The sequence below is a fragment of the Oncorhynchus mykiss genome, chromosome 13 (genome assembly GCF_057628025.1).
Source record: "Oncorhynchus mykiss isolate SJ-2025 chromosome 13, ASM5762802v1, whole genome shotgun sequence".
NCBI classification, from domain to species: Eukaryota; Metazoa; Chordata; class Actinopteri; order Salmoniformes; family Salmonidae; genus Oncorhynchus; species Oncorhynchus mykiss.
The window spans coordinates 81,093,048-81,119,802 of record NC_143034.1 but is presented as its reverse complement, the minus strand read 5'-3'; the positions used below and the strand labels follow the sequence as shown (position 1 = coordinate 81,119,802).

General features: G+C 39.7%; 3 protein-coding genes across 3 annotated transcripts in view; 1 reads left to right on the top strand and 2 right to left on the bottom strand.

Annotated features, from left to right (window-relative positions):
* LOC110539186 (neoverrucotoxin subunit alpha-like) overlaps positions 1–15,615 on the bottom strand; it is a 31,260-nt gene extending 15,645 nt beyond the window's left edge. Inside the window, exon 1 of the mRNA XM_090197892.1 lies at positions 15,517–15,615. The gene's annotated coding sequence lies outside the window, so the exon portion shown is untranslated. The remainder of the gene's footprint in view (positions 1–15,516) is intronic.
* LOC149979040 (NLR family CARD domain-containing protein 3-like) overlaps positions 1–26,755 on the bottom strand; it is a 418,685-nt gene that overhangs the window by 4,085 nt on the left and 387,845 nt on the right. The window contains exon 2 of the mRNA XM_090197872.1: positions 11,541–11,639. Within this exon, the coding sequence (XP_090053998.1) occupies positions 11,541–11,639 (99 nt within the window). The remainder of the gene's footprint in view (positions 1–11,540; positions 11,640–26,755) is intronic.
* Positions 14,600–25,718, top strand: LOC118938469 (uncharacterized). The gene is made up of 6 exons (XM_090194547.1): positions 14,600–14,611; positions 17,501–17,851; positions 21,482–21,612; positions 22,656–22,710; positions 22,891–22,935; positions 25,068–25,718. Exons 1-6 carry the CDS (start codon positions 14,600–14,602, stop codon positions 25,542–25,544), a joined length of 1,071 nt encoding a protein of 356 aa, XP_090050673.1. The 3' UTR covers positions 25,545–25,718.

The window sequence follows — 26,755 nt, the reverse complement described above, 5'->3', positions numbered from 1 at the left end:
CTAGGTTTTACACAGTAATAATATATATCTGCCTCACTCTCAGAGAAATCAGTAGTACTGCTAGGTTTTACACAGTAATAATATATATCTGCCTCACTCTCAGAGAAATCAGTAGTACTGCTAGGTTTTACACAGTAATAATATATATCTGCCTCACTCTCAGAGATATCAGTAGTACTGCTAGGTTTTACACAGTTTTACACAGTAATAATATATATCTGCCTCACTCTCAGAGATATCAGTAGTACTGCTAGGTTTTACAGTCAAATGTGACTGACTGGCTAAATTTGGGCTCCTGTGGCAACATTTGAAATTGTGTTTTTTACATTGGATAAAATTAGAGATTTTTATTTTTATTTTTCTTTATTTTATTTCATATTTATTTAACCAGGTTGGCCAGTTGAGAACACCTTTATTTACCCAGGTTGGCCAGTTGAGAACACCTTTATTTACCCAGGTTGGCCAGTTGAGAACACCTTTATTTACCCAGGTTGGCCAGTTGAGAACACCTTTATTTACCCAGGTTGGCCAGTTGAGAACACCGTTATTTACCCAGGTTGGCTAGTTGAGAACACCTTTATTTACCCAGGTTGGCCAGTTGAGAACACCTTTATTTACCCAGGTTGGCCAGTTGAGAACACCTTTATTTAACCAGGTTGGCCAGTTGAGAACACCTTTATTTAACCAGGTTGGCCAGTTGAGAACACCTTTATTTACCCAGGTTGGCCAGTTGAGAACACCTTTATTTACCCAGGTTGGCCAGTTGAGAACACCGTTATTTACCCAGGTTGGCTAGTTGAGAACACCTTTATTTACCCAGGTTGGCCAGTTGAGAACACCTTTATTTACCCAGGTTGGCCAGTTGAGAACACCTTTATTTAACCAGGTTGGCCAGTTGAGAACACCTTTATTTAACCAGGTTGGCCAGTTGAGAACACCTTTATTTACCCAGGTTGGCCAGTTGAGAACACCTTTATTTACCCAGGTTGGCCAGTTGAGAACACCTTTATTTACCCAGGTTGGCTAGTTGAGAACACCTTTATTTACCCAGGTTGGCCAGTTGAGAACACCTTTATTTACCCAGGTTGGCCAGTTGAGAACACCTTTATTTACCCAGGTTGGCCAGTTGAGAACACCTTTATTTAACCAGGTTGGCTAGTTGAGAACACCTTTATTTAACCAGGTTGGCCAGTTGAGAACACCTTTATTTACCCAGGTTGGCCAGTTGAGAACACCTTTATTTAACCAGGTTGGCCAGTTGAGAACACCTTTATTTACCCAGGTTGGCCAGTTGAGAACACCTTTATTTACCCAGGTTGGCCAGTTGAGAACACCTTTATTTAACCAGGTTGGCTAGTTGAGAACACCTTTATTTAACCAGGTTGGCCAGTTGAGAACACCTTTATTTAACCAGGTTGGCCAGTTGAGAACACCTTTATTTACCCAGGTTGGCCAGTTGAGAACACCTTTATTTACCCAGGTTGGCCAGTTGAGAACACCTTTATTTACCCAGGTTGGCTAGTTGAGAACACCTTTATTTACCCAGGTTGGCCAGTTGAGAACACCTTTATTTACCCAGGTTGGCCAGTTGAGAACACCTTTATTTAACCAGGTTGGCCAGTTGAGAACACCTTTATTTAACCAGGTTGGCCAGTTGAGAACACCTTTATTTACCCAGGTTGGCCAGTTGAGAACACCTTTATTTACCCAGGTTGGCCAGTTGAGAACACCTTTATTTACCCAGGTTGGCTAGTTGAGAACACCTTTATTTACCCAGGTTGGCCAGTTGAGAACACCTTTATTTACCCAGGTTGGCCAGTTGAGAACACCTTTATTTACCCAGGTTGGCCAGTTGAGAACACCTTTATTTAACCAGGTTGGCTAGTTGAGAACACCTTTATTTAACCAGGTTGGCCAGTTGAGAACACCTTTATTTACCCAGGTTGGCCAGTTGAGAACACCTTTATTTAACCAGGTTGGCCAGTTGAGAACACCTTTATTTACCCAGGTTGGCCAGTTGAGAACACCTTTATTTACCCAGGTTGGCCAGTTGAGAACACCTTTATTTAACCAGGTTGGCTAGTTGAGAACACCTTTATTTAACCAGGTTGGCCAGTTGAGAACACCTTTATTTAACCAGGTTGGCCAGTTGAGAACACCTTTATTTACCCAGGTTGGCCAGTTGAGAACAAGTTCTCATTTACAACTGCAACCTCGCCAACATAAAGCATAGCAGTGAGACACAAACAAGAACACAGACCCTCTATAACCACAGTGGTTATTATTTAGTCCTATAGTGCTGACCTGTTGACCCTCTATAACCACAGTGGTTATTATTTAGTCCTATAGTGCTGACCCTCTATAACCACAGTGGTTATTATTTACTCCTATAGTGTTGACCTGTTGACCCTCTATAACCACAGTGGTTATTATTTACTCCTATAGTGCTGACCTGTTGACCCTCTATAACCACAGTGATTATTATTTACTCCTATAGTGCTGACCTGTTGACCCTCTATAACCACAGTGGTTATTATTTAGTCCTATAGTGCTGACCTGTTGACCCTCTATAACCACAGTGATTATTATTTACTCCTATAGTGTTGACCCTCTATAACCACAGTGGTTATTATTTACTCCTATAGTGCTGACCCTCTATAACCACAGTGGTTATTATTTAGTCCTATAGTGCTGACCTGTTGACCCTCTATAACCACAGTGGTTATTATTTACTCCTATAGTGTTGACCTGTTGACCCTCTATAACCACAGTGATTATTATTTACTCCTATAGTGTTGACCCTCTATAACCACAGTGATTATTATTTACTCCTATAGTGTTGACCTGTTGACCCTCTATAACCACAGTGGTTATTATTTAGTCCTATAGTGCTGACCTGTTGGCCCTCTATAACCACAGTGGTTATTATTTAGTCCTATAGTGCTGACCTGTTGACCCTCTATAACCACAGTGGTTATTATTTACTCCTATAGTGCTGACCTGTTGACCTTCTATAACCACAGTGGTTATTATTTACTCCTATAGTGTTGACCTGTTGACCCTCTATAACCACAGTGATTATTATTTACTCCTATAGTGTTGACCCTCTATAACCACAGTGATTATTATTTACTCCTATAGTGTTGACCTGTTGACCCTCTATAACCACAGTGGTTATTATTTAGTCCTATAGTGCTGACCTGTTGGCCCTCTATAACCACAGTGATTATTATTTACTGCTATAGTGCTGACCTGTTGGCCCTCTATAACCACAGTGGTTATTATTTAGTCCTATAGTGCTGACCTGTTGACCCTCTATAACCACAGTGGTTATTATTTACTCCTATAGTGCTGACCTGTTGACCCTCTATAACCACAGTGGTTATTATTTAGTCCTATAGTGCTGACCTGCTGACCCTCTATAACCACAGTGATTATTATTTACTCCTATAGTGTTGACCTGTTGACCCTCTATAACCACAGTGATTATTATTTACTCCTATAGTGTTGACCCTCTATAACCACAGTGATTATTATTTACTCCTATAGTGTTGACCTGTTGACCCTCTATAACCACAGTGGTTATTATTTACTCCTATAGTGCTGACCCTCTATAACCACAGTGGTTATTATTTACTCCTATAGTGTTGACCCTCTATAACCACAGTGGTTATTATTTACTCCTATAGTGTTGACCTGTTGACCCTCTATAACCACAGTGGTTATTATTTACTCCTATAGTGCTGACCCTCTATAACCACAGTGGTTATTATTTAGTCCTATAGTGCTGACCTGTTGACCCTCTATAACCACAGTGGTTATTATTTACTCCTATAGTGTTGACCTGTTGACCCTCTATAACCACAGTGGTTATTATTTACTCCTATAGTGTTGACCTTCTATAACCACAGTGGTTATTATTTAGTCCTATAGTGCTGACCTGTTGACCCTCTATAACCACAGTGGTTATTATTTACTCCTATAGTGCTGACCTGTTGACCCTCTATAACCACAGTGATTATTATTTACTCCTATAGTGTTGACCCTCTATAACCACAGTGATTATTATTTACTCCTATAGTGTTGACCTGTTGACCCTCTATAACCACAGTGGTTATTATTTAGTCCTATAGTGCTGACCCTCTATAACCACAGTGGTTATTATTTAGTCCTATAGTGCTGACCTGTTGACCCTCTATAACCACAGTGGTTATTATTTACTCCTATAGTGCTGACCTGTTGACCCTCTATAACCACAGTGGTTATTATTTAGTCCTATAGTGCTGACCCTCTATAACCACAGTGATTATTATTTACTCCTATAGTGTTGACCCTCTATAACCACAGTGATTATTATTTACTCCTATAGTGTTGACCTGTTGACCCTCTATAACCACAGTGGTTATTATTTAGTCCTATAGTGCTGACCTGTTGACCCTCTATAACCACAGTGGTTATTATTTAGTCCTATAGTGCTGACCCTCTATAACCACAGTGGTTATTATTTACTCCTATAGTGCTGACCCTCTATAACCACAGTGGTTATTATTTACTCCTATAGTGCTGACCTGTTGACCCTCTATAACCACAGTGGTTATTATTTACTCCTATAGTGCTGACCCTCTATAACCACAGTGGTTATTATTTAGTCCTATAGTGCTGACCTGTTGACCCTCTATAACCACAGTGGTTATTATTTACTCCTATAGTGCTGACCTGTTGACCCTCTATAACCACAGTGATTATTATTTGACCCTGCCCTTGACTAACAATGCAGTTAAAAAGGAAGAACAATTAGATACATAAAAGCTGGTAACACAATAAAATAACAAGAATGAGACTATAAGGAGTACCAGTACTGAGTCAATGTGCAGGGTACCAGGTAGTTGAGGTAATAATGATACTATAAGGAGTACCAGTACTGAGTCAATGTGCAGGGTACCAGGTAGTTGAGGTAATAATGAGGCTATAAGGAGTACCAGTACTGAGTCAATGTCCAGGGGTACCAGGTAGTTGAGGTAATAATGAGACTATAAGGAGTACCAGTACTGAGTCAATGTGCAGGGTACCAGGTAGTTGAGGTAATAATGAGGCTATAAGGAGTACCAGTACTGAGTCAATGTCCAGGGGTACCAGGAAGTTGAGGTAATAATGAGACTATAAGGAGTACCAGTACTGAGTCAATGTGCAGGGTACCAGGTAGTTGAGGTAATAATGATACTATAAGGAGAACCAGTACTGAGTCAATGTGCAGGGTACCAGGTAGTTGAGGTAATAATGAGGCTATAAGGAGTACCAGTACTGAGTCAATGTCCAGGGGTACCAGGTAGTCGAGGTAATAGTGAGACTATAAGGAGTACCAGTACTGAGTCAATGTGCAGGGGTACCAGGAAGTTGAGGTAATAATGAGACTATAATGAGAACCAGTACTGAGTCAATGTGCAGGGTACCAGGTAGTTGAGGTAATAATGAGACTATAAGGAGTACCAGTAATGAGTCAATGTGCAGTGTACCAGGTAGTTGAGGTAATAATGAGACTATAAGGAGTACCAGTACTGAGTCAATGTGCAGGGTACCAGGTAGTTGAGGTAATAATGAGGCTATAAGGAGAACCAGTACTGAGTCAATGTGCAGGGTACCAGGTAGTTGAGGTAATAATGAGGCTATAAGGAGTACCAGTACTGAGTCAATGTGCAGGGGTACCAGGTAGTTGAGGTAATAATGAGACTATAAGGAGTACCAGTACTGATAATGAGGCTATAAGGAGTACCAGTACTGAGTCAATGTGCAGGGTACCAGGTAGTTGAGGTAATAATGACACTTTAAGGAGTACCAGTACTGAGTCAATGTGCAGGGTACCAGGTAGTTGAGGTAATAATGAGACTATAAGGAGTACCAGTACTGAGTCAATGTCCAGGGGTACCAGGTAGTTGAGGTAATAATGAGACTATAATTGAGATAATACAGTGCCTTGCGAAAGTATTCGGCCCCCTTGAACTTTGCGACCTTTTGCCACATTTCAGGCTTCAAACATAAAGATATAAAACTGTATTTTTTTGTGAAGAATCAACAACAAGTGGGACACAATCATGAAGTGGAACGACATTTATTGGATATTTAAAACTTTTTTAACAAATCAACGTGCAAAATTAATACATCAATAATATATGTCTTGTGCTTTTGGCAATGATTTATGTAAAATAATTATGTATAAAAAGTGATACCATGTGTGTCTCTAAAGCGTTTTGTCTTCATTTTGGCAGATTAACTCATGCTTATTCCCCAAGATTAACTCAGGTTTTCACCCAGTGGTTAAGGAGTTGGACCTGTGGCCTAAAGGTGGCTGGTTTGAATCCCGGTTGAAATGTGCTATTTGGTAACCACTAGGGTTGCATGATGTAATTTATTGACGGCTGGAAGTCGCACTCTGTCTTTTCTATTCCGAGATGGTTTACTCGCAATATCAGATATTAACATGATTTTTTATAATGAATGTATACTGAGGTTGAGGTTCTGACTAGTGATTATTTACCCGGGATTCAATACCTGCTATAGTCACTTTTTTTTTCTCTCCCAAAAGCAACACAGCCCAAATACGAGATATATAGCTAACTAAAGTAATGAGTAACCACATTAGAAAATCATGGTACATATACTCTGTGGTTGCATTCTATTTTATGTCCATCATATTGCTGCTTGTAGCCTATGACTGATGCTTCATGGTCTTATGCTGCCGTCTATTGGACATTTTGCAATGAAAAGTTATTAATTCATGTACAGACGTTGGAGGGGCAGCTGAGAAATAAAGTGTATTTTTCTGGTTAATTCCTTAGATCTCAAACCTGCCCCACCTTTCCCATGACAATTGCTGGACTTTCACATAGAGGTTACTAGGTCACCCAGTTCAAACCACATATGAAAAATAAAACAGATGTGGCTTGTTGATCAAGTGTTCTGCCTTGCAATAATAAAGGGTTAATGTAGTATAGTACTAACATAATATTTTTACTAAAACAGTTTCTAAAATAATTCAGGTTAATGTTAATGCTAACAAGGTCATACGTAGGGTTAGATGCTGATGTAAAAAGGACTTTATAAATACATTTGATTGATTGTGAGGTTTAGGGATTTTAAGGCAAAAAACAGTATTGGGTTAACAGCTCTCTTGCTCCTCCCTGTGGCCTTATGCGGGTACTACATAACTCATTCACGACACCTGCTAGGCTCATAATCTGAGGTAGCAACTGCGTCAGATCTAGAAATCAATGCGCTAGACCTGTCCATTTGTATTCTAACTCAGTGAAACTGCGCAGCTTTCGCTCAATCTGATGTCTACAAACGGACATTTCGATGCATATCAAATTACCCAGCAGCCATTTAGAAACAACAAGTCGTCAAAAAAAAATGTTATTTCGTAATTAAAAAATGTCTTCTGGCTGTTTAAATCTGCCACATCTTGAAAAAGAGGACAGGGATATTCATTTTGGTTAGGTGGTATACTGTATCCTCAGACACTTCCTAACCTCCTATAAAGGGTTCTATATATATTCTATATATACTGTATACTCAGACACTTCCTAACCTCCTATAAAGGGTTCTATATATATTCTATATATACTGTATACTCAGACACTTCTAACCTCCTATAAAGGGTTCTATATATATTCTATATATACTGTATACTCAGACACTTCCTAACATCCTATAAAGGGTTAAATATATACTGTATAATCAGACAGGTTAACCTCCTATAAAGGGTTCTATATATATTCAATATATACTGTATACTCAGACACTTCCTAACCTCCTATAAAAGGTTCTATATATATTCTATATATACTGTATACTCAGACACTTCCTAACATCCTATAAAGGGTTAAATATATACTGTATAATCAGACAGGTTAACCTCCTATAAAGGGTTCTATATATATTCAATATATACTGTATACTCAGACACTTCCTAACCTCCTATAAAGGGTTCTATATATATTCTATATATACTGTATACTCAGACACTTCCTAACCTCCTATAAAGGGTTCTATATATATATTCTCTATATACTGTATACTCAGACACTTCCTAACCTCCTATAAAGGGTTCTATATATATTCTATATATACTGTATACTCAGACACTTCCTAACCTCCTATAAAGGGTTATATATATATTCTATATATACTGTATACTCAGACATTTCCTAACCTCCTATAAAGGGTTATATATATATTCTATATATACTGTATACTCAAACACTTCCTGACCTCCTATAAAGGGTTCTATATATATTCTATATATACTGTATACTCAGACACTTCCTAACCTCCTATATTGGGTTCTATATATATTCTATATATACTGTATACTCAGACACTTCCTAACCTCCTATATAAAGGGTTCTATATATATTCTATATATACTGTATACTCAAACACTTCCTGACCTCCTATATAAAGGGTTCTATATATATATATTCTATATATACTGTATACTTAGACACTTCCTAACCTCCTATAAAGGGTTCTATATATATTCTATATATACTGTATACTCAGACACTTCCTAACCTCCTATATTGGGTTCTATATATATTCTATATATACTGTATACTCAGACACTTCCTAACCTCCTATAAAGGGTTCTATATATATTCTATATATACTGTATACTCAGACACTTCCTAACCTCCTATAAAGGGTTCTATATATATTCTATATATACTGTATACTCAGACACTTCCTAACCTCCTATAAAGGGTTCTATATATCGTCTATATATACTGTATACTCAAACACTTCCTAACCTCCTATAAAGGGTTCTATATATATATATTCTATATATACTGTATACTCAGACACTTCCTAACCTCCTATATTGGGTTCTATATATATTCTATATATACTGTATACTCAGACACTTCCTAACCTCCTATATTGGGTTCTATATATATTCTATATATACTGTATACTCAGACACTTCCTAACCTCCTATAAAAGGTTCTATATATATTCTATATATACTGTATACTCAGACACTTCCTGACCTCCTATAAAGGGTTCTATATATATTCTATATATACTGTATACTCAGACACTTCCTGACCTCCTATAAAGGGTTCTATATATATTATATATATACTGTATACTCAGACAGGTTAACCTCCTATAAAGGGTTCTATATATATTCTATATATACTGTATACTCAGACACTTCCTAACCTCCTATAAAGGGTTCTATATATATTCTATATATACTGTATACTCAGACACTTCCTAACCTCCTATAAAGGGTTCTATATATATTCTATATATACTGTATACTCAGACGCTTCCTAACCTTCTATATAAGGTTCTATATATATTCTATATATACTGTATACTCAGACACTTCCTAACCTCCTATAAAGGGTTCTATATATATTCTATATATACTGTATACTCAGACACTTCCTAACCTCCTATAAAAGGTTCTATATATATTCTATATATACTGTATACTCAGACACTTCCTAACCTCCTATAAAAGGTTCTATATATACTGTATACTCAGACACTTCCTAACCTCCTATAAAATTTTCTATATTTATTATGTAAAACAAACATTCTATGTTTTTTTTATAACAATATGTTGAGATCTGGGTCCACATCCACAAAGTGTCTCAGAGTAGAAAATTGGTCGTATAAGTGCTGAGAATAAAGACATTTTACACTTATGGGTATAAATTACCTAGTTACCTACCCATTACCTAAATTACCTACCCACCTAGTCGGCAGATATTTAGGACACCTGGTGAGCTGTCCTAAGTTGTTAAGAGTTAACAGCAGGTGTCTTGATAATACTATAGAATAATGCAGAGTCAGTGGTTCCTGAGCCACATGTAATTGCTTTGTAGTAGTTAAAAATAATGTTTGATATTTCTATATGATCAATCCATTAATAATATAGACCTACATGCAACAGTATGTCTTGTGCTTTTGGCAATGATTTATGTATAATAATTATAATAAGTCATACCATTTATGTCTGCACAGCATTGTGTCTTCATTTTGGCAGATTAACTCAGGTTTTTGCCCAGCGGCTAAGGAGTTGGTGCTGTGGCCAAAAGGTGGCTGGTTCAAATCCCGGGCCGGGAAAACAACACCAGAAGTGATCTGATGACTGGAAGGCTGCTTGATTCACATCCTCTAAACATTAACCTTCACCAGAAGTGATCTGATGACTGGAAGGCTGCTTGATTCACATCCTCTAACCTTCACCAGAAGTGATCTGATGACTGGAAGGCTGCTTGATTCACATCCTCTAAACATTAACCTTCACCAGAAGTGATCTGATGACTGGAAGGCTGCTTGATTCACATCCTCTAAACATTAACCTTCACCAGAAGTGATCTGATGACTGGAGGGCTGCTTGATTCACATCCTCTAAACATTAACCTTCACCAGAAGTGATCTGATGACTGGAAGGCTGCTTCATTCACATCCTCTAAACATTAACCTTCACCAGAAGTGATCTGATGACTGGAAGGCTGCTTCATTCACATCCTCTAAACATTAACCTTCCGTTGATCACAACTCTAGAGGTTCTTCTTCACATAACCAAAATATATATATATAATGTTTTAGTGGTTCCATATATTAATTAAGTGATAGAAGCCTTTTTGGTTCTATAAGGAACCTTCTGTTCTAAGAGTGTATAATAACAAACACGTTGTTCTTCTGATTATTTAATTATCTACATCATGTTATTTCAAGTTCTCCCTTTGGAGCACAACATCATGTTGTTAAAAAATAATCCTAAACTGGGCATGGATATAAATGGGGCAATTGAAGGCATCTAGGGCGTAATATGTGTTTGATGAATATGAACATTGTATTCAATGGATTCAAGGGACTTGATGCCTTCTATGCCAAAGCTATTTAGTGTTGTTAAATGGAAGTGAAGTGTTGATCAACGGAACTGTTGATATAACGGTTATATTGTCTAAAAGATGCATTCCATTATATTAGTCTATAATTAAGAGTAGGCAAAGTTGTCGTGTCATGTGAAAAATCTATCAAATGTCTTACATTACAACGAGTACAGTCAGGGTGCCGTGGAACCCCTGCAGTACCTCCACAGACCCCGGATTGAGAACCCCTGCAGTACCTCCACAGACCCCGGATTGAGAACCCCTGCAGTACCTCCGCAGACCCCGGATTGAGAACCCCTGCAGTACCTCCGCAGACCCCGGGTTGAGAACCCCTGCAGTACCTCCGCAGACCCCGGATTGAGAACCCCTGCAGTACCTCCACAGACCCCGGATTGAGAACCCCTGATTTAGCAGATGTTCTTATCCAGAGTGATTTACAGTAAGTGCTTTCATCTTAATTAAGATAGCTACGTGAGTATATATATATATATACACCCATCTAAAATCTATTAGTTACAAATCTGAGAACAGTAATATTGAAGGTACCCATAGCAACCATTTCTGATAAAAAAAACAAATGTGAACATTTTGGAAATAAACTCACAATAATATCAAAAATTGTCATCTCACCTCTTAGCTTTGGTGTCAAGTTCCCCAGAGAGACTCATTTTCGAGGCAGGGCCCACCTCCTTTCTCTCCCCAGAGAGACTCATTTTAGAGCACTGACCCCTAAACAGAGATCCAAAATGTTGTTTGTGGTTAACACAGTAATTATTTATCATTTATTATTTATCTCTTATAAAACATTTATTAACAGACACAGAATCAATCAGATGATTTAATGCAATCACATGAAAACGTAGTTGTGACATTTCATCTCCATGGTAACTGTTGGTAATAATAATAATAAGTCACTGTTTGTTAAGGTGGTTATAGACAGTACAACAACAATAATAACAACAACAACAATAATAATAATAATAATAATAATAAGTCACTGTTTGTCAAGGTAGTTATAGACAGTACAACAACAATAATAACAACAACAACAATAATAATAATAATAATAATAATAAGTCACTGTTTGTTAAGGTAATTATAGACAATACAGCAATAATAATAATAATAATAATAATAATAATAATATTAATAATAATAATAAGTCACTGTTTGTTAAGGTAGTTCTAGACAGTACAGAAACACAAGGCCATGTCTCACACTTGTTTTTATTCACCAAAAGTGGCTATTTATTGTCTTTCAATCTGTTATTTTCTAAACGTATCTGAGAATGTAAGACAGAAGGGCTAAAACGGACATGATTGATCTGAGGGGGAAATCATTGATCCATTCAGAAAGGTTTTATGCATCAAGTAAGAGATTTTATATTATGTAAAGTAGACTAGGTTATAATGTATAGTAGTGGGTTGTTAGTGATATGTTATATTATGTAAAGTAGACTAGGTTATAATGTATAGTAGTGGGTTGTTAGTGATATGTAGATGTTATATTATGTAAAGTAGACTAGGTTATAATGTATAGTAGTGGTTTGTTAGTGATATGTTATATTATGTAAAGTAGACTAGGTTATAATGTATAGTTAGTGATATGTAGATGTTATATTATGTAAAGTAGACTAGGTTATAATGTATAGTAGTGGGTTGTTAGTGATATGTAGATGTTATATTATGTAAAGTAGACTAGGTTATAATGTATAGTAGTGGGTTGTTAGTGATATGTAGATGTTATATTATATAAAGTAGACTAGGTTATAATGTATAGTAGTGGGTTGTTAGTGATATGTAGATGTTATATTATGTAAAGTAGACTAGGTTATAATGTATAGTAATGGGTTGTTAGTGATATGGAGATCAAGGTCTATACCTCGGCTACAGCCTACATATATTTGGTGGCGGAGGAAAAATTGTCTTGGGCAGTTTGGGGAAGGCCCTTTCCAGTTTCAGCATGACAATGTCCCCGTGCACAAAGCGAGGTCCATACAGAAATGGCTTGTCGAGATCGGTGTGGAAGAACTTGACTGGCCTGCACAGAGCCCTGACCTCAACCCCATCAAACACCTTTGGGATGAATTGGAACGCTGACTTCGAGCCAGGCCTAAAAACCCAACATCAGTGCCCGACCTCCCTAATGGTCTTGTGGCTGAACGGAAGCAAGTCCCCGTAGCAATGTTCCAACAACTAGTGGAAAGTCTTCCCAGAAGAGTGGAGGCTGTTCTTGCAGCAAAGGACTGACCAACTCCATAGGAATGCCTATGATTTTGGAATGAGATGTTCGACTAGCAAGTGTCCACATACTTTTGGTCATGTAGTGTATATCGCCTAATCTAAATCAAATCAAATGTTATTGGTCACAATGTCAGAGCGGCATAGACTAAGATACAGTAGAATAGTATAGAATACAGTATATACATATGAGATGAGTAATGCATAGACTAAGATACAGTAGAATAGTATAGAATACAGTATCTACATATGAGATGAGTACTACATAGACTAAGATACAGTAGAATAGTATAGAATACAGTATATACATATGAGATGAGTAATACATAGACTAAGATACAGTAGAATAGTATAGACTACAGTATATACATATGAGATGAGTAATGCCAGATATTTATAGCCGAGGCCAGATTCTTTTCACAACATTTCCAACGGAGACCATCAGGTTGGTCGGCATGATTAGTGATCATACTGTAGCTCAAACCTACTGTGACTGTTGAATGTCTGACGACGACCTAACTTTATAATAGTTCGTAGCCTGCCTACCAGAATCTGCCCGTCTTTCTTACTTCAGTAAAATACTTTAAAGTACTACTTGTTTTTGGGAGTTTCTGTACTTTACTTTACTATTTATATTTTAACAACTTTTACTTTTACTTCACTACATTCATAAATAAAATGATGTATTTTTGACTCCACACATTTTCCCTGACAGACAAAAGTACTCCTTACATGTTGAATGCTTAGCAGGACAGAAAATGGACTCACTAAACACAAATGCTTTGTTTTTAAATGATGTCTGAGTGTTGGAGTGTGACCCTGGCAATCCATAAATTAAAATAACAAGAACATTGTGCCGTCTGGTTTGATTAATATAAGGAATTTTTTATTATTACAACTTTACTTTTTACTTTGATACTTAATTATATTTAAAACCAAATACTTCTAGACTTTTACTAAAGTAGTATTTTACTGGGTGATTTTCTCTTTTACTTGAGTCATTTTCTATTATTTTCTATTTTCGCCAGCAGCATACCACCCTGCATACCACCCTGCATACCACCCTGCATACCACCCTGCATACCACCCTGCATACCACCCTGCATACCACCCTGTATACCACCCTGCATACCATCCTGCATACCACCCTGCATACCACCCTGCATACCACCCTGCATACCACCCTGCATTCCACTGCTGGCTTCTGAAGCTAAGAAGGGTTGGTCCTGGTCAGTCCCTGGATGGGAGACCAGATGCTGCTGGAAGTGGTGTTGGAGGGCCAGTAGGGGGCACTTTCCTCTGGTTGAAACATATCCCAATACCCCCAGGGCAGTGATTTCTTTCCTCAGGTCTGAAAAAATAATATATCCCACTGCCCTGTGTAGGGGGCTGTCTTTCGGATGGGATTTTAAACAGGTGTCCTGACGCTCTGAGGTCATTAAAGATCCCATGGCACTTATGGTAAGAGTATGGGTGTTAACCCTGGTGTCCTGGCTAAATTCCCAATCTGACCATCACAGTCACCTAATAATCCCCAGTTAACAATTGGCTCATTCATCCCCCTCCTCTCCCCTGTAACTATTCCTCAGGTCGTTGCTGCAAATGAGAACGTGTTCTCAGTCAACTTACCTGGTAAAACAATGGATAAAACTAATTTAAAAAAGTATCTTTGCTCAGGAATGAAAAGTACTTTACATTTCATATGAGGAAATAAAGTAACGGTCACTGGGGGAATTAGTTGTGCATTGCCCGACTCCCCGGGGGAGCAGAGTTTAAGCATTTTAGACCATTCCATTGGTCCTTAAAATATATGTCCACTCAGCTGTAGCACCGGGCCATGCAAAACGATCCTCCCACTGTCGCAGAGACACAGAGTTCTAATCCCAGACGCGTTTCTTCAAGACATCTTTCTTACATCATTTTGGATAAACATATAATTTACTCTAAACCAAGTTTAGCTGTTTCTTTCCTCCAAGATGAGTTACTGTAGGACTTTAATAATTGTAAGCAGGCCTCCAAACCCAAAAGGTTTTAATTTGAGAATGTTCATTTGTATGCCTCAAATATGAAACTGTCTTAAAATATGTGATGATTAGTTGAATCAGGTGTGTAAGTGCTGGTAAGAACAAAAGGATGGAGAAACCCTGAGATAAACATAAAACCATATAATTGAAAAGCTCCTCCACCATCTTTACCAGACGTGTTACTGATAACATGTAGGTCTACTGATTAGTTTACACTTTGAAAACTGCTGTCTGTCAGCAACTCAGCTCAAGTAGCAGTTCCACTAACTAGTAATATCTCATTCCAGATATTCATTCTCTTACTCTGTCCAATAGGATAGATTATTGTTCAGAAATACTTACTTTATTTTTCAATAATCTCCATGTAGTGTTTTCTGCTCTGTCGTCTCAAAATGGATCCTGAACAAAACAACAGCTTTACTTTCTGTTTCAGCTCAGCCGTCTCCCCACCCTGATAATAAAGTGTTATATTGGTATCTTCCACTAGATGGCAGTAAACACCTGCTGTAACTAGACTTTACAACTATGTGTTCTGTTTCAGCTCAGCTGCCTTCTCACCCTGATAATAAAGTGTTATATTGGTATCTTCCACTAGATGGCAGTAAACACCTGCTGTAACTAGACTTTACAACTATGTGTTCTGTTTCAGCTCAGCCGCCTCCCCACCCTGATAATAAAGTGTTATATTGGTATCTTCCACTAGATGGCAGTAAACACCTGCTGTAACTAGACTTTACAACTATGTGTTCTGTTTCATACAGGCAGTGTCCCAGAGTTGGAGTGCTAATCTAGGATCAGGTCCCACTCTCCATGTAATCTGATTCATTATGATCTAGGATCAGGTCCCTCCTCTCCATGTAATCTGATTCATTATGATCTAGGATCAGGTCCCCCCTCTCCATGTAATCTGATTCATTATGATCTAGGATCAGGTCCCCCCTCTCCATGTAATCTGATTCATTATGATCTAAAAGGCTAAACTGATCCTAGATCAGCTCTCCTACTCTTTATGAATACTGTCACAGGTGACTACTCAAGATGAGGAGATGATTTCTAAGTTATATTTTTCAAGAATCAATTAGTATCATTCATTGAACTGCTTTGCCATGAACAGATCGGTGAGGTCTTAACCTAAAGGTTCTATATAGACCTTATGGTCATTTTAATGGGGTTGAACATCCATCCCATCAGATTGTGTAAAGGATTTTATGAGTTCAGAAAAATAGTGACTTGGAAGCATCTCTCTGACCTCACTCTGCTGAAACACACTCAAGTAAAGACCACATAGATACAGTTATATGTCTGTTTCTACCCACTTTTACAGCCAATGTTATGGACTGGTATTCATATGAATCAGTAGGATATACAGACTAGTTAACCACCTCCCAGTAGATGGACCCACTCAGAACTTTATATATACAGACTAGTTAACCACCTCCCAGTAGATGGATCCACACAGAACATTATATATACAGACTAGTTAACCACCTCCCAGTAGATGGACCCACACAGAACTTTATATATACAGACTAGTTAACCACCTCCCAGTAGATGGACCCCACTCAGAACTTTATATATACAGACTAGTTAAACATCTCCCAATAGACAACCGATTTGAGGTCTTGACCAGCAATGTCCCACTGGGGTCAACCAAGCCGAGAGGTTCTAGAAAGAGGACTGACTTTCATACCAACTCCTAAACAGGTTGTTGTGATATTGATTTAGAGGTAGGTGAAGGAGTCAAGCACAGGAGAGCAGAGATGTCCAAGTAGCGTCTTTTAATAGGCAAGTCCACAACAATAGGGTCAGGTACAATACCAAAATAAACACCCACGACAAAAGAGAACACAGTTCCTCACGAAAAGGAGGGAAAAACAACGCTCCTTAAATTTACACACAATCGGTATATACGAGAAAATAACTGAGGCACAACCTCAACGAGCAAAATGAAATTAACAATCCCACACAAACCTAAGCAGGCAACAGGGGTACTTATACACACTGAAATGAAAGCAAATGAAACCAGGTGTGAAAGAACCAAAGACAAAACAAACGGAAAAGGAAACAAGGATCAGTGATGGCTGGTAGGCCGGCGGAGCGCCGCCCGAACAAGGATCAGTGATGGCTGGTAGGCCGGGAAGCCGCCCGAACAAGGATCAGTGATGGCTGGTAGGCCGGGAAGCTGCCCGAACAAGGATCAGTGATGGCTGGTAGGCCGGGAAGCCGCCCGAACAAGGATCAGTGATGGCTGGTAGGCCGGCGGAGCGCCGCCCGAACAAGGAGAAGTTGTGACACAGGTGACTGGGAGGAACCAACTCCTAAACAGGTGGACTGTGGGGAGCTCCAGAGGGGATCTATCATACCAACTCCTAAACAGGGGGACTGGGAGGAACAAACTCCTAAACAGGGGGACTGGGAGGAACCAACTCCTAAACAGGGGGACTGGGAGGAACCAACTCCTAAACAGGGGGACTGGGAGGAACCAACTCCTAACCAGGAGGACTGGGAGGAGCCAACTTCTAAACAGGTGGACTGGGAGGAACCAACTCCTAAACAGGTGGACTGCGGGGAACCAACTCCTAAACAGGAGGACTGGGAGGAGCCAACTCCTAAACAGGTGGACTGGGATGAACCAACTCCTAAACAGGAGGACTGGGAGGAGCCAACTCCTAAACAGGTGGACTGTGGGGAACTCCGGAGGGGATTTACACGTCCTTCATAGAAGATTGAAGTTATCAGATCATTATGAATATGAAACAGATTTTCCTCATATACTAATTCCAAACCCCTCACATTGGGAACCTCAGTTGGAGTCAGTGTCAGAAACTATACAGACTCTTATATGTAGGGAGGTGGCTTCCTTTTCACAATTCAGAAGCATTTTTTTTAAAATCAAGCTCTAGAAACATTCAACATCAATCAGAGTATAGTGATTAAACCAGCAGATAAGGGGGCTCAGATTGTTGTAATGGATAAAGTGAATATCTTCTTGAAGCCAATAGTCAATAGGATCATGTTAAACACTATGTTCCATTGTCCCACTGATATAAAATATGGGCCAGTTGCCATACGTTACTTCCCTCCAAGCCATTTCCAATAGACTTGATACTTCTTCCCCAGTGCTGAGACAGTGTTGAGACAGTGCTGAGACAGTGCTGAGACAGTGCTGAGACAGTGCTGAGACAGTGCTGAGACAGTGCTGAGACAGTGTTGAGACAGTGTTGAGACAGTGCTGAGACAGTGCTGAGACAGTGCTGAGACAGGCCAAATGATGTAGATCTGAAGAGCAGGCCTTGCTTTTTACCTGCTTCCCTGTACTATTCGGTTGGGTAAACACCCTGAGTTGTATAACAGACAGGCTTGGCTGAGTGCCCAGGGCTGAATAAACAACCAGAGAAGACTGGGCGAAGGGTAGATAAACCTGACGGGGGTGGAGACAGTAAAGCCTGTGTGGATACTACAGCCACAGTGTGGATACTACAGCCACAGTGTGATAAGTGGTAAACGGGTTGCTAAACAGCCTGTGTGGATACTACAGCCACAGTGTGAATACTACAGCCACAGTGTGATAAGTGGTAAACGGGTTGCTAAACAGCCTGTGTGGATACTACAGCCACAGTGTGAATACTACAGCCACAGTGTGGATACTACAGCCACAGTGTGATAAGTGGTAAACTGGTTGCTAAACAACCTGTGTGGGATGTATTGTTAATGGCTGGATATAGAGACACACTTGGATGCAACTGTAAAGGCTAGAAACCCCTGAATGGACTCTTGTTGGATAACCCAGACTCACTTGGATGAAGCGGTACTGGGTGGAAAGCCCAGCCATAATCTCTGGGTGGAAAGCCCAGCCATAATCTCTGGGTGGAAAACCCAGCCATAATCTCTGGGTGGAAAGCCCAGCCATAATCTCTGGGTGGAAAGCCCAGCCATAATCTCTGGGTGGAAAGCCCAGCCATAATCTCTGGGTGGAAAGCCCAGCCATAATCTCTGGGTGGAAAGCCCAGCCATAATCTCTGGGTGGAAAGCCCAGCCATAATCTCTGGGTGGAAAGCCCAGCCATAATCTCTGGGTGGAAAGCCCAGCCATAATCTCTGGGTGGAAAGCCCAGCCATAATCTCTGGGTGGAAAGCCCAGCCATAATCTCTGGGTGGAAAGCCCAGCCATAATCTCTGGGTGGAAAGCCCAGCCATAATCTCTGGGTGGAACATGTGTGGTGGCAATGTTACTGCTGTTTGTAATCTATGTGAATAGAAAAGAACAAGGCTCTGAAATGACTGGTGATTCACTGCATTGCTGTCATGTCAAACCAAGGATACATAATGGTATAGTATAATGAGACATATACTGCCTGATATATTAATTTAGATGTGCAGGAGTTCAATGTTCATGTCTTCTATCTCTTTGCATATGGACCGGCCTGTATGAAGTGGTTGAGATGGGGTGGAGTTTCCATCTCCCATTGTCTCCTGATCGGTCCTGCTACATCTTTCACCATCCTCATCCTGCAGAGCTCTTGCAGCGTAGGAAGGGGTCTTGGTACAAAGGTCACCTTTTCAACCTCATATAGTCCAGCAAACGTGCCATGGTGTTGAAGTGTATAGCTGTGTCAATCACGCTGTTGACTAATACATATTTTACAGGCACAAACCCGCACTTATCATAGGTTACCTTATCAGTATTTCTCTCGGTCTAGTAACCTTCTGGGACTGCTTCAATCACATCCTCTATCATCGCAACAGGTTCACCTCTGTCCCAGTCTACGAAGTCCGTGCATTTGTAATAGCCTCGGGTGACATACTGTATATAGCAAATGGGATGAGGCTATTGTCAGGGCTCTTCACCACACCTGAACACACACCTCCGGGCATGTCACCAAAGTAGGCCGCGATGGCAATAGCTCCTACAGTAACTTCGGGTCTATTCAGGGATGATATTAGCTGCTCTTCGGAGACGGAACCCCACCACTTCTCACCCAGCCATTCTAACAGTGGAAGCCACGATCTGTCCAATAGGGGCCAGTTGCCATGTTCATTTCGGTAAGAGACACGGAGTGAATCGAATTGTCTTCTGTTTACATAGGCCATCGTCCAACCCCGTAGCTATTTCGATATATGTGTGTAATTGGTAACATAGTTCTTTTGATACAGCAATTATAAGTACTAGGGAATTGGAAGCATACCCCAAACAGCACACAGTCAATAACCACAGGGAAAGTGCCTCATATTTCTAACTGTTGTTGCTAGTAGCTCCTCAGGATGATGCCGAGATGTGAGCACCTTTCACAGTCGCACCCCCTGTGCCTAACCGTAACCGTAGTGTATACTGATATGGTAGTGTATACTGTGATTACAAGTAAGTAAGTATTGTACATGATTAACACGACACTCAACATAGAATACACAATTTACTACTATTGCCACGGTTACACGTCGATACATGTCCGTACATGTCCAGACATGTGGAGCAGTGAAAACAATCCCCTCCATGATGTTTTTCAACTTGAAAATTCAATGACCTGTCCTAGACTGATCCAGTACAAAAGTGAACTGTTAAATCATCCATGTACCCATGTAAGCTGTAGGAAACAAAATATACTACTATTGCCACGGCTACATGTCCATACATGTCCATACATGTCCAGACATGTGGAGCAGGGAAAACAATCCCCTCCATGATATTATTCAACTTGGAATGTGATGACCTGTCCTAGACTGACCCCTGTAGTACAAATGTGAACTAGACGTCCAGACATGTCCAGGCATGTGGAGCAGTGAAAAAAATCCCCTCTATGATATTATTCAACTTGGAATGTGATGTTAAAATATGAAACTATTTGTGAATAGATGAAATGTAATTTCAGCTTCTTAAATGAGAGAACGGTTTGTCATGGAGAAACTCTGCTCACTCAGAGGCCCCGCCCAAGTGAACAGACATTGGTTATAAACTATGAAACACGCCCTTCTCTCTCCTACTATATAAGCCCTGATATGAAAATGTAACCTCCTGTTCCAAGGAGAAGAGGACGGTGGTCTCCACTTGAAAAGGACAAGATCAACAACAGAACTAAGCCAACCTCAGCGTGAGCTCTGGTTGAACGACAAGAACCTACTGAAATTAACATCGAATTTCAACGTAAAGATGATGATCAACACACCGAAAGGATGAATTTCGACTATACCAGCCAGAATATAGCATGAGCTTAAAGAATGGCAACTTGGTGTGAACTTTGAACTCTTATTCACTAAAGAAGTGATACCTCCTAGCTGTTGCGTTAGCAACCACAGCTGTAAACGTGGGCTAGGAAAGGACGGACAAAGGACCCGTTCTACCACACGACGACGGTTCTACCAAGTATACGTTCTACCACCAGACATTCTTCAAAGGACAACCCGGCCTTCCACCTACGACCAACCGATCGAAGCGCAGCTCAGAGTAAATATTTATTGCATTTTCCTTTTCCAAATGGGCGGTTATTTAGAATACATAAGATACTGTATTTACGACAGCATAGCTGCCTAATGCATTCAAATGGCAATGGTTTGATTGGATGACAAATGACCAATGAGTTTAATGTATTAAATATAGATATAGGCATCATCTTTGATGAAGGTTATATGTAACTAAAATCAAATAAATATGTTACTTCTGACATCGTTATCTAAAATGTATTTTGACTTAGTGATGAATGACATGGTTTCTTCTTTGAGGGATTTTCATGCCATAATGTATCCAGACGTTTATAGCAGAAATCTGTGATTGGTACATGATGCATTTGTGGACTTTTAAATGAATGATATATATTGTAGCCATTGATTCTTGAAGAATATAACTCACCCCATCCCTCGGCTGTTTACCCCCAAAGAATGGCAGGGTGGCGCCTTTGTTATTTTTTGAATCTCAGATTGCCCCTTTAATGTAACAGATCATTAAAAACAGCTGAAGTATTGTCCATTAATAAGTTGCAATGTTACTGTTACATGATTAACACGACACTCAACATAGAGTACACAATTTTACTACCAATAATAATGACAGTATTCACAACAACAAAACTATGTACAATGCAACGATCTTAGATGAAGGAGAACAGGAAAAATCATATTTTCAAAACAGGTGTGAAGTTGGTGGTAGAAACATTCAGGTCCAGTCAGTCAAAGTGGGTTTAAATATAACAATATTCTATTAAGCTGGCATATTCAAACATTCAGGAGATAATATAGGTGCTCAAAGTTGACCCACTGCATACCCCACCAAACCATGAGATATCCATGTCTTCATCACTTTAAAAGAGAAACAGTTGAATTTGATCTCATTTAACTTTTTACTGTATTCGGCTAAATCAGGGTCCCACAGAGTGTTTCTTGATTGTCTTTAAAACCCTCCCACTGTCCTCAAGTCTTTTTGACCCACCACTGTGATCAACCCTCCTGCTGTCCTCAGGTCATTTTGACCCACCACTGTGGTCAACCCTCCAGCTGTCCTCAGGTCATTTTGACCCACCACTGTGGTCAACCCTCCCGCTGTCCTCAGGTCATTTTGACCCACCACTGTGGTCAACCCTCCATCTGTCCTCAGGTCATTTTGACCCAACACTCTGATCAACTCTCCCGCTGTCCTCAGGTCATTTTGACCCAACACTCTGATCAACTCTCCCGCTGTCCTCAGGTCATTTTGACCCAACACTCTGATCAACTCTCCCGCTGTCCTCAGGTCATTTTGACCCCCCACTGTGATCAACCCTCCCGCTGTCCTCGGGTGAAAATGACCCACCACTGTGTTGAACCAAGTTTGATTTTATTTGTATATTTTGTGGATCATTTGTAAGAAGGAGGCAGTCAAACTTTCTTTATTAACATCAGTGAAAACAATCCCCTCCATGATGTTTTTCAACTTGAAAATTCAATGACCTGTCCTAGACTGACCCCAGTAGTACAAAAGTGAACTGTTTCCTTCATTCATGTACCCATGTAAGCTGTAGGAAACAAAAGATACTACTATTGCCACGGTTACACGTCCATACATGTCCGTACATGTCCAGACATGTGGAGCAGTGAAAACAATCCCCTCCATGATATTATTCAACTTGGAATGTGATGACCTGTCCTAGACTGACCCCTGTAGTACAAATGTGAACTAGACATCCAGACATGTCCAGACATGTGGAGCAGGGAAAACAATCCCCTCCATGATATTATTCAACTTGGAATGTGATGACCTGTCCTAGACTGACCCCTGTAGTACAAATGTGAACTAGACATCCAGACATGTCCAGACATGTGGAGCAGGGAAAACAATCCCCTCTATGATATTATTCAACTTGGAATGTGATGTTAAAATACGAAACAATTTGTGAATAGATTAAATGTAATTTCAGCTTCTTAAATGAGAGAACGGTTTGTCATAGAGAAACTCTGCTCACTCAGAGGCCCCGCCCAAGTGAACAGACATGGGTTATAAACTATGAAACACGCCCTTCTCTCTCCTACTATATAAGCCCTGTTATGAAAATGTAACCTCCTGTTCCAAGAACAAGAGGACGGTGGTCTCCACTTTAAAAGGACAAGATCAACAACAGAACTAAGCCAACCTCAGCGTGAGCTCTGGTTGAACGACAAGAACCTACTGAAATTAATTTCAACGTAAAGATGATGATCAACACACCGAAAGGATGAATTTCGACTATACCTTCCAGAATATAGCATGAGCTTAAAGTATGAACTTTGAACTCTTATTCACTAAAGTAGTGATACCTCCTAGTTGTTGCGTTAGCAACCACAGCTGTAAACGTGGGCTAGGAAAGGACGGACAAAGGACCCGTTCTACCACACGGCGACGGTTCTACCAAGTATATGTTCTACCACCAGACATTCTTCAAAGGACAACCCGGCCATCCATCTACGATCAACCGATCGAAGCGCAGCTCAGAGTAAATATTTATTGCATTTTCCTTTTCCAAATGGGCGGTTATTTAGAATACATAAGATACTGTATTTACGATAGCTTAGCTGCCTAATGCATTCAAATGGCAATGTTTTGATTGGATGCCAAATGACCAATGAGTTTAATGTATTAAATATAGATATAGGCATCATCTTTGATGAAGGTTATATGTAACTAAAATCAAATAAATATGTTACTTCTTACATCGTTATCTAAAATGTATTTTGACTTAGTGATTAATGACATGGTTTCTTCTTTGAGGGATTTTCATGCCATAATGTATCCAGACGTTTATAGCAGAAATCTGTGATTGGTACATGATGCATTTGTAGACTTTTAAATGAATGATATATATTGTAGCCATTGATTCTTCAAGAATATAACTCACCCCATCCCTCGGCTGTTTACCCCCAAAGAATGGCAGGGTGACGCCTTTGTTATTTTTTGAATCCCAGATTGCCCCTTTAATGTAACAGATCATTAAAAACAGCTGAAGTATTGTCCATTAATAACTTGCATTGTAACTGTTACATGATTAACACGACACTCAACATAGAGTACACAATTTTACTACCAATAATAATGACAGTATTCACAACAACAAAACTATGTACAATGCAACGATCTTAGATGAAGGAGAACAGGAAAAATCATACTGTTTAAAACAGGTGTGAAGTTGGTGGTAGAAACATTCAGGTCCAGTCAGTCAAAGTGGGTTTAAATATAACAATATTCTATTAAGCTGGCATATTCAAACATTCAGGAGATAAAGGTGCTCCAAGTTGACCCACTGCATACCCCACCACACCATGAGATATCCATGTCTTCATCACTTTAAAAGAGAAACGGTTGAATTTGATCCTATTTAACTTGTTACTGTATTGGGCTAAATCAGGGTCCCACAGAGTGTTTCTTGATAGTTTTTAAAACCCTCCCGCTGTCCTCAGGTCATTTTGACCCACCACTGTGATCAACCCTCCTGCTGTCCTCAGGTCATTTTGACCCACCACTGTGATCAACCCTCCAGCTGTCCTCAGGTCATTTTGACCCACCACTGTGATCAACCCTCCCGCTGTCCTCAGGTCATTTTGACCCACCACTGTGATCAACCCTCCCGCTGTCCTCAGGTAATTTTGACCCACCACTGTGATCAACCCTCCCGCTGTCCTCAGGTCATTTTGACCCACCACTGTGGTCAACCCTCCCGCTGTCCTCAGGTCATTTTGACCCCCCACTGTGATCAACCCTCCCGCTGTCCTCAGGTCATTTTGACCCCCCACTGTGATCAACCCTCCCGCTGTCCTCAGGTTATTTTGACCCCCCACTGTGATCAACCCTCCCGCTGTCCTCAGGTTATTTTGACCCAACACTGTGATCAACCCTCCCGCTGTCCTCAGGTCATTTTGACCCAACACTGTGTTTAAACAAATCTACTTTGAAACAAAAGTATACACCTCACACACATGGTTATGGGCTTTAATAAATAAGACACCTGTACTATGTCAGATATACATGTAGTGTTTAAATGTATTCATTTAGTTTGAATCCCAATATTACACTTTAAATACATTAACAGAACAACATTTGGACACACTGACTCATTCAAGGGTTTTTCTTCATTTTTACTATAACCTACAGTACAGTATGCAGAGTGCAACGATGACAGGGTGGGACTGTTGTAGTGACAGGGCATAAATAATGTAGTCTATATAACCTACAGTACAGTCTGGGGCATAAATAATGTAGTCTATATAACCTACAGTACAGTCTGGGGCATAAATAATGTAGTCTATATAACCTACAGTACAGTCTGGGGCATAAATACTGTAGTCTATATAACCTACAGTACAGTCTGGGGCATAAATACTGTAGTCTATATAACCTACAGTACAGTCTGGGGTATAAATACTGTAGTCTATATAACCTACAGTACAGTATGGGGCATAAATACTGTAGTCTATATAACCTACAGTACAGTATGGGGTATAAATACTGTAGTCTATATAACCTACAGTACAGTATGGGGCATAAATACTGTAGTCTATATAACCTACAGTACAGTATGGGGCATAAATACTGTAGTCTATATAACCTATGGTATGGTATGGGTATAACAGTCTGGGGCATAAATACTGTAGTCTATATAACCTACAGTACAGTCTGGGGCATAAATACTGTAGTCTATATAACCTACAGTACAGTCTGGGGTATAAATACTGTAGTCTATATAACCTATGGTATGGTATGGTATGGGTATAACAGTCTGGGGCATAAATACTGTAGTCTATATAACCTACAGTACAGTCTGGGGCATAAATACTGTAGTCTATATAACCTACAGTACAGTCTGGGGCATAAATAATGTAGTCTATATAACCTACAGTACAGTATGGGGTATAAATACTGTAGTCTATATAACCTACAGTACAGTATGGGGCATAAATACTGTAGTCTATATAACCTACAGTACAGTATGGGGCATAAATACTGTAGTCTATATAACCTATGGTATGGTATGGGTATAACAGTCTGGGGCATAAATACTGTAGTCTATATAACCTACAGTACAGTCTGGGGCATAAATACTGTAGTCTATATAACCTACAGTACAGTCTGGGGTATAAATACTGTAGTC